Source organism: Protomyctophum bolini, assembly GCF_963924005.1.
Source record: "Protomyctophum bolini genome assembly, chromosome: 3".
Taxonomy (NCBI): domain Eukaryota; kingdom Metazoa; phylum Chordata; class Actinopteri; order Myctophiformes; family Myctophidae; genus Protomyctophum; species Protomyctophum bolini.
The window spans coordinates 35,721,759-35,731,758 of NC_137864.1; the positions used below are offsets into that span (position 1 = coordinate 35,721,759).

General features: G+C 42.8%; 1 protein-coding gene across 1 annotated transcript in view; it reads left to right on the top strand.

Moving 5' to 3' along the window:
* frmpd1a (FERM and PDZ domain containing 1a) overlaps positions 1 to 10,000 on the top strand; it is a gene marked incomplete at its 5' end in the record, with an annotated part of 22,635 nt that overhangs the window by 1,839 nt on the left and 10,796 nt on the right. The window contains 5 exons of the mRNA XM_080758998.1: positions 2,482 to 2,584; positions 2,695 to 2,740; positions 5,892 to 5,996; positions 8,282 to 8,377; positions 9,399 to 9,524. Of these exons, the coding sequence (XP_080615124.1) occupies positions 2,482 to 2,584; positions 2,695 to 2,740; positions 5,892 to 5,996; positions 8,282 to 8,377; positions 9,399 to 9,524 (476 nt within the window). The remainder of the gene's footprint in view (positions 1 to 2,481; positions 2,585 to 2,694; positions 2,741 to 5,891; positions 5,997 to 8,281; positions 8,378 to 9,398; positions 9,525 to 10,000) is intronic.

The window sequence follows — 10,000 nt, forward strand, 5'->3', positions numbered from 1 at the left end:
CATGAAACTGTTTTCTACTTGCCTTTAGGTCTACATGTTTTTTCACCATGGTGTACGATAGGTAATGTTTGACCACATTATAGATTAGGGAGAGTGGAATAGTTTATCAAGGTGTTAATGGTAAAAGAAAATACCTGCTTTGGAATTTCCATGCACTTAAAGCTCCAATCCAACCACTCTATTATTGGACACGTGGAAAGAGGGGGCAATAAATGTTGCTGAGCTTGTAAGAGTGTCAATGGAAATGATGGGAATCTGTCTCTAATGGGCATCTAGACTATAGTGCAGAAGGTCTTAGCTCAGAACCACAAAGGTAATTCTCCAGTCAGTGAGTGGTTGAATGCTATCACATCCAAAGTGCTGTGGTCAGGTCAAGTGAATTTAATTTGTAACACATTTCATACGAAGTAAACTTAATGTTTAACCACAACAATCTACAAACAAGATGTACAGTAACAGGACCATCTGCATGCAGTACCTCATACTGGTAATAATGGTAGGCTATGGCATTATACTTCAGTCAGAATCAGGTTTTCACCTTGCAGAAGGCTTTAAGAATCTTCTCACTGGCACTGCTATAATTGGGAGAGGTGGAAAAGAAAATCAATGTTTCCATTGTGTTTGATCAATATGAACATCCAAACCAAACTCCATCATCAGCAAGACAGAAACAAGCAGCAGCTAAAAGGCTGCATTTTCTGCTTTTGTTTACAATTACATAACCTGCTCAGGTCCACGTAGAATCACTGAAGAGCAGCTGATCGTCTTGGCTTTTTTTTCTTTCTTTCTTTTTCTTTCTTTTTTGTATGATGTGGAAGAAACCAAAACCATGGAAAAGGCAGCCTAGTCTTTGATGAGTGATCAAGATGAGGTGGACAACAGGACAGTGCTGCATGCCATCCACCTAGCCAAGAGACACACAAGATCATCATGTGTGATTGTGTTGCTTTTATATTATGCAAGTTTCAGCCAGGCTCATCCTCCGCGCTAATGCACAAAGGCCATACTGTACAGGCAGAGAGATTGTGTGCCAATAAATACAAAAACTGAAAAAAGCTATGGAAAACCTTGTGCCAGTGCCTTCCAGCTTGCATATCTGTCACAGGCTGATGTGATACGATGAGCACTGATATTTTACAAAAAAAAACTACAAAATTCTGTAGAATTTGGAGGCGCTTGAAGTCGGTTAGACAACAAATCTTGATGAGTCATTGCCTGCCTGTAGTCAGAGGTTGCATGCTCATTTTGTATGGCCACAATGTGAATGAGAATCAGGCTGAGTGTACCACTCTGGATGAGATAAGGTACTGGCAAGTGGCAACCAGTGATGTATGAAAATAAATGTTAGTTTTGATATAAATATATATAATATTTTGCATATTCTATGGTTTAGGTCCTCACATTTACATTGTTGTATTGGTTTGATGTACTCGCGGGACTAGTTACATGTTAGGAGGAATACAAGAACTCTCGCCCCAAGACACGCTCGGCACGGGTTTAATCCCGCGACCTCGGAGCAGTCGCCACCAGGTATTCCTAAACGTAACCTCAGTAAAACTATGCCTAAACCTGACCTTATTCCTAAACGTAACCTCAGTAAAACTATGCCTAAACCTGACCTTATTTCTAAACGTAACCTCAGTAAAACAAATACAAGAACCACTGGGGGCGAGTGGTCAGCGAAAGAATATAGGGGCGACAAGTGTTACTTGTTACTTCAATAATGACAGACTTACGGTATGTATGTCTGTCTGGATTTCTATTTTCCTATTCAATTTCTGTGAATAATTAGTCCATATTTGGTGGCAATCTGGTCATTATTTCCAGAGATACAGGTGAAAATACTAAAAATATTTGAGGTATGAGAATTCATTTCTTGTTGACATCCAAAGGCCCCTTTGCCTCTCTCTGTTGAATTGGCTCAAGTCAGGACTGTCACCATCATTTTTGGACATGCACACAAACACATACGTCACCTCCCTCCCTTGTGGTTCCAGCCTTGGCTCAATTCTCTATTTCACTCTCTCATCTGCTTCATCCTCCTTTTCTCTGTTTCTCTGTTCTCTCTCTCTCTCTCTCTCTCTCTCTCTCTCTCTCTCTCTCTCTCTCTCTCTCTCTCTCTCTCTCTCTCTCTCTAGTAATAAGTAAATATATGACTTTCTTTAACTCTACAACATACGTATACGGTTTTGTAATATTTGGCTGAGGAGGGGTGCTAATCTACAAAAGTGGTCACTTGTGCAGAAACTTTTCCTGACGTAGGCTAGTTGTTGAGTTGTTTGCAGTGTTGGCACTGAGTGAGGGATAGAGTTAGAATTGGAGATAAATCATGTGTATGGATAAATCCTAAATGCCGGTGGTTATACACAAGAGTATTTTACAATAGAGCGGCCACTGTAGTTAGCAGCTATTTGGGGGCCGTTGGCTTGGAAAGGTTTGTGGCAGTTCATGTTTGAAGGTTAGTGTCGTCCATGTGTCCAGGTGGTCCTGCAGATGGAAGGCTGGTCCCTGGAGACCGGCTAGTGAAGATCAATAATGTAGCTGTCGATGACCTGACCCCAGAGCAAGCTGCCGAAATAATCAGGTAAGAATCACGCACACGCACGCACGCACTCACACACACACACACACACACACACACACACAGACTCATTATGATTCCATTAATGTTCTCCTCACTCTTCTTGTGTACAGGGAGTGTCAGGACGCCGTTACAGTGACAGTCCTCAGAATATTGGTGGTAAGTTGCCTTCACAAGTACCCATACCATAACAATAATGTACACATACATTTACGCGCATACACTCCTATAATCCTCCATGTTAATTTATCTATTTGTAACTCTGACAATTTGAAAATCAGATCGACCTGTGCATCATATTAAAGGGTCCATTTGGTTGCATTTGTGCACTTTCAAACTAACTGTTGGTGTGTGTGTGTGTGTGGTATTTAAATGTTGTACGATTCACTGTGTACCTTTATTGTCTTGTAATGTGTATTGTATTGTATTTGTATGATGCAGTCCTTGGGGTCCAAGACAAATTTCTCCCTCGGGAGACAAAATTAATAGGCAATTCACACTGAGACGGACTGAATCCGTTTCATTGGAACCGTTTCCGAATACGGTTGCCTGGTCCCCGATGGCCATGATTCACATTACCCGAGATTCAACAGCGCACCCGGGTACACTTGCATAACACACTTTAATCCTCCTGATGACGGTGTGCTTGATGGCTGGCGCGCACGGACACTGACCATCAACTGTGCGACATTGTCTCAAATAAATCCAGACACACTGAATCGCATTGCCTCTTTGCCGTTATACTACTATACTGTCAGCCTGCCTGCTATTCACAGTGTCGTGTTTGATATTAGTTTGCTATGGATTCTACTTTAGCATTATTATTATTTTGTTTTACTTTGGAAACTATGCCAAGCAAAGCCCAAGAGCCACGTGTAATAAGATCAGCGCGTAATGCGGTGCTGCGCGTATACGCAGATTCAACAGGAGACGGGCGGCGTTGAGAAATGAGCTGGTGTTATGCGTTGTGCAGCACTGCAGCGGCTGTGTGTTTTTTTTTGTTGACGCTTGGCTTGTCGACTAGAGATTATGTCACGTTCTTAAAAAAATCCTTCTTTCTTTTTTTTTAAGATATTTTTTTGCGGCTTACGCCTTTTATTGGTTTTTTGAAGGGACAGACAGTAGGCTGACAGGAAACGGGAGAGAGATGGGGGAAGACATGCAGTAAAGGCCGTGTCGGGCTCGGGAGTCGAACCCGCGGCACACTGCGACTGGATTACCAGTCGGGTGCCCAGACGTTTACGCCACCGCCTGGGCCACTTCCTTCTTTAGGTACGCATGCATTCACATTGGAACGATCCGTATCTGAATACACTTCAACGGTCCAGAGACCCGCCCCCCATGCGGTCCCGGGGACGGTTGGGCAATCCGCTCCCGGGAACGGTACGCATCATTCACACTACCACAACATCTGCCAAGTGGTCCTGAGTGCGCACCTGGGACCATAGTGTGAATTGCCCCAAAGAAACCTTGAACCTTGAACTTAACACACATACAGTATACGCAAATCGCTGCCGACGGCACTGCATTCTCCCTCTCTATCCGCTTCTAACAGGCACAGACTCACAAAGACACATGTACAACATCTGTGGATAAATGCATACTTTTCTTTGGCTGCCCATTCAGTATTGAATTCAGTGATGACTATCCTGCTCAAAATGATTAGGTGATGCCGGTGGATCAGTGATGTCATGGATGTTACTTGATGTGGCTGTAGTGACTGAGCACTGTCAAGTGTAACATGTCAAATGAGCATCCGTTGCCCTAACCTAAGTTGGGCATTGACCGCATGATGTAATCATTCCGTTCGATTCCAGACGGAGCTCAGTGTGGTATGTCTTCCGTTTGCAGTTTCCTGTCTCTACATTCCTGTTGAAATAAATCACACACAAAATTTCTCCCCAAAAAAGTTAAACATCCAGGCAACCAGCTGGTGTTTCTTTTGAGGGGCGCTATCCCCTCCTATATTCAGCTTAGTGTGTAGATATTATATTATATTGTCACAAACATTAAATTCCCATTGACAATGAATGGAGAATGTATGTCATTATGTGGACGAGCAAATGGACATGTTACGTCATGATGATGTACGTCGATAAGAGCGCCCCTCACTTCACACAGGTGTGATTTTATTTTAGTTGAAAGATTTTTGGGGGCTTTTTGCCTCTATTGATAGGTACTACTGTACTACAGTATGTTGACAGGAAATGGGGAGAGAGATGGGGGGAAGAGACGCAGAAAAGGTCGTCGGGATTGGTACTCGAACCTGTGTGCTGTCAGGATTACCAGCCCAGGTGGTATTTATTTGCGTGGCACTTGAATCCATGCTCACGATTGATACTATGGATGTTTCCCCACATGGGATTTAATAATGCTGTTGTCAACATATCCATTTATCCAATGTGTCAACAAGGCCAGAGGTCAGGCATCGTTGTCTAACAAACATCCTGTCACCAAGGTCCCGGCTCTACGTCATTGTTAATGGTGACAGCCGCTTGAAGCGCTCTGCGTCGGCCAGGGTGTTGGTCAGACAAATCATCCATCATTATCTTTCGTTATGTGTGCATGTGTGTCTGTACTCTCTGCATCTGTGTGCTAGTGCGTGTGTATGTGCGTGACGGCATGCCATGCCATGCAGCATTATTGCACATGGTCATGCACCTCAATCTATATCTATAAAGTTGAAGGATGCGTCGGTGCCAAAGCTGCAGATATTTCTATAAATCTTTTTTGTGAGTGTATTTTGTGACTTGTTGTTCACACATGTGTTCTGTGTATATGGGAAGCATTTTATTGACATCCTACACAACCTACTGAGTACTTTAGGAAAAAAAGAAAAAAGAATAGTTCACAAAAAAAAAACGCCATAACCTTTTATCGCGATGTTTCTGGCTAAGCAGGCCTCTCATTCTGTGGTCCTCAAAAGTTTGGGTGACTGGCTCCCTGTCTACAGTAGGCCTATCATGTCATGCTGTTTGACATCAACAGCCCAACTGTGTGATTTCAGCATTGCAGCGTGATCTCTGTAAAGCCGCTGAACGTAGGAAGATCAGTGTACTGTATAATGAGCTTTCCAGGATGTTTATATTTATTTGTCTTTGGAGAAACCCTGTGTGGGAAATGCAGAATGGCTCAATATCACTTTTGATATAATATAGGTCTAATGACCTATATTATAACTCCATTGTAAAATATTTCCATTTGAGACCATGTTTAAATGCCAACATTCAGCAAACAATGGATGAAATAATGAAACTGAAAATGATAATCCACCTTTTTTAAACTATGCCTTGTATATTATGTCTCCCAGGGCCCAAAGTCTTCCTTCATAACACCAGAGAAAAGAGCTAAGCTAAGGTCCAACCCTGTCAAAGTCCACTTTGCTGAGGAAGTAGAGGTCAACGGACACTCACAGGTGAGTGAGGAGAGTACAGTGCACTGAAAGGGACGATTAAGCTTAAGCATTATACACACACACACACACACACACACACACACACACACACACACACACACACACACACACACACATGGCGGAGGAACACCACCACGCACATTGGGAGCAATTAGGGGTTCAGAGTCTTGCTCAAGGGCACTTCGACACTAACTCTGGAGGGGCCCGGGATCGAACTAGCCGGGGAGCCACAGGCCCAAAAGCTCAAAGAATGCTTGGAATGGATTCAGAATCATGAAACGCCCTAGTTTGACATGCCACATGTCATTTTTTTTGCCTTATAAAGGTTGTCTATGGTGTGGTATACAAAAATCGCCATAACTTTTTTTCGCAATGTTTCCGGCAGAGCAGACCTCTCATTCTGTGTACCTTAATGACCAATTGAATAGAAAAGATGTGACCGGTTTGAAGTGAGTGGTGCAACAGTGCCCCCTGTTGGTTCTCTAAACATAGGGATATAGGGACATTGCTGTTCCTTGGAGTGGTTGCACCACTCAAAAACACAAATAAAAAGTATGTCATGACATCACAGGTCCTCTCAGATTTTGGGTGACTGGCTCCCCGGCTAAACTGGGAACCTCGCGGTTCTCATCTGGCTGCTCGGCCACTCTACCCTGGCCTGAGCCCATGCCGCCCCAAAGATATAATGGAAACAGCGACCGTTGTATGCCAGAGACAATAATTAAATAGGACTCCATTCCATTAGATTGTGCCAGTTCAGTTGTAGTCATCTGTAACACTAATTGAAATGTGATTCAGCAGATGTTGGTTTTATCATCCCATGTACTTTCCTTTTTAGAAACACAGTTCCCGTCCTGCACGAGGATGTTATGTTAAAACCACCGCGGCCCTGTGGTGTGCATTACTAATCACAGATGGAGACGGGGTGGATCGATCGCCTCCTAATGTCTGTGATTACAGGACAGTAAATAAACGACTAGGGAGAGGACAGGGAAACACACACCATTATGGGCTAGATACAAAGCATCACTGCACTATACTGTCCATTTCTAAAACAGGGGGAAGGGAGAAGGAGGTGGAGAAGGATAGGAAGAGAAGAGAAACGATAGATAATGTGTATAAATGTTCGGAGGCATCATCGATGCTCATGGGACAAAAACAGAGACGTTGACGGAGAAAAGTGGAAAAGTAAGAGGGAGTTGACATGAGACAATGGCTGCAGGCGTAACAGACTGAGAGATGAGGAGAGAGGGAGAGGGAGAGAGAAAGAGAGGTGAAGTTAGGAGAGCTGGTGCTCTGTATGAGGAGATGAAACTTGAGAATTAAATGTGATTCATGTATGGAGAGCTATAAAGGTATGGACAGAAGAACAGAGATAAGCGAGGAGGACGTTTTTGGCCAGCCCATATTTACGTACTAGGTATATTCAGTAGTAACAAAACAATGACAACTTATCTTTTGATCTGTATTTGTTCATGGAAAACAACTCAAAATGCCAAAACAATGTTAGATTTGTTTCTTTAGTACGAGTATACTGTGCACTCCAGAAAACTAAATTATTTGTATACCGGGCTTGCTGCTGTGGTGAACATTTTATTGAGTTTGCTTTGTCAAGCGTGGTCTTGGCAGAAGAGCAGATGTGTCATTGTTTCAAGGTAAATCTGAGTATTTTATGCAATGTGCAGCAGAAGCAGCAGTGCTTGTACATCCAAGAGAAAGATTCCTATGGGAAATAAAGCGTACCTGCTTACACCAACACACACACACGCATGCACGCACAGTCGCACACGCGCGCGTGCACACGCACACATGCACTCGCATGAGCACATGCACATGCACATGCACATTTTTATGTTTTATTAGTTCCTCCTGGTCATCTCATCTCTGTCAACCTCTTTTAGTTATTTACAGCCGAACCTGAACCTGAAGGTTTTACGGTGCTCAGAATTTCCCTCTTGACTATCCTGGTCCTTGACCCTTGTGTTTAGGGGGGGCGGTGCATTTGGGGTCCCTGGGGATGGCATCTCAATCCACACCCATCCATCTACAGTACATGTGACACATGTGTTATAGCCACGCGTTTTCTTATCTACAGCCGTACATGCATTATGTACCATGACATTTCTACGTATGTTTTGGGCATGTCTTTCTTTTTCTTCACAAATTGCGTCGCATTGTGATCTTGTAAATGGGCTATTTTCTTTCTTTAGTTCCTTCTTCTTTTCCTTCACCACCCAGTTCTGAATCTGAATGAAATGACACCACTGCTTACGTGTGATTTCCAGGGGAACTCGCTGCTTTTCCTGCCCAACGTCCTGAAGGTCTATCTAGAGAACGGACAGACTAAGGCCTTCAAGTTTGAACCTAATACCACAGTCAAGGTACAGCTGATTGTATTACTGCACCGGTTCCTGCAGTTCATTATGTACTTCATTATCTACTGCTGTGCATGTTATACTATACTTACACTGTCTCACTTTCTACTGTCTTGGTTGGAGACTTAATATGGTGTAAAGGAAAACGTACAGTATGCTACTGTGTCTGTGATTATATCAAAACACCACCAAAAAAACATCTAGACCGGCATTTTTCTTCATGGATAATTATGATCTTAATAATCTTCAAAATGCATTTGTCATATAATTGTCTTACTGTGTAATCATAAATATTTATAACGAAACTGGTAAACTGGCAATAATCCACTCAATGTCATGCTATATAGTGATGCGAGAACAGTTTGCCACATACCAGTGCTAATGTAGACTAGTATATAGACTAGAGCAGTGGTTCCCATGCTTTCAGTTCGAGACCCAAAAGAGAGATTAGATGTTTGTCTGGGACCCAAAACTAGTGAAAATAGTTGTGACCCATAGAAATTGGTCTGTGACCCAATGGGTCCCACCCACTGCTTTGGAATCACCTGATGGTTAAAAAGTATTGATTTATCATAAACGACACAGACTCACATGATCACATCTGACAGAATCACCCAGCTGATTTGTTTATTTTTGGAACACAGTTCTTTATGACTGAATCTTAGATTTCTGTATTTCTCTATGGGGGGCCTGATGGAGGGGAAAGAAACTGGTTGGAATAACGTGTTCCTTCCAGCATGAGCTCAGTTCGGGGCTCTCCCCAGGTTGGCAGAGGGAGTGTACCGGCCAGGATCACAGCTTAGTCATCATTGGCACCGGGTGAAAAAATAAATGGGTTACAAAAACAGTGGGATAAAAACTCTTGTGGTTTAAGAGAACTCTTCCATCTACACTTTTACTTCCACGTTTATTCATCCAACTTACACCAGAGATCCGATGAAGAAGCAGTATCTTAGCTATACAGTATGTTTTGTCATAGACATACAGTAATGTCGTTTCAACTTGCGTGTGTTCATCTGTGCTTCAGGACATAGTGATGACCCTCAAGGAGAAGCTTTCGCTGTCCCGAATCGAGAACTTCTCCCTGGTGCTGGAACAGCAGTACAGCATCACCAAACTACTGCTGCTGCACGAGGAGGAGAGGATACAGCAGGTGGACACATACACATGCACGCATACATACAGCACACGCACGCAATCGATCCCTTCACAATCGATTTTGTTAATTTCATTTTTAGAGCACTATACGTATAGGTTGCGATAATTTACAAGATTGAGCCAATTTCTCTAGGGATAGTTGATTCTGCAGCAATGTGACATAATCGATAATCGTAGCCTAATTACAATACTGTATATATATAATATAATTTATATCTTACAATAAATGCACCGCATCTCTGTATGTGTGTACGTATGTCTGTAATCCACGTAACTCAAGTACCTGATGAATAATTGCCATGTTGTGCAGTAATATAGAAAAGTGTGATGCATCGCGATGCATCGTAGAATTTAATCGAATTTCCCTGGTGAATGGTAATTTAATTGAATCGGGAGGGCAGTACAAATGCACACCTCTACACGTGGGGGCAATAGCCTTCGTTTTTCTATGATAGGGCATGAATAATGAAA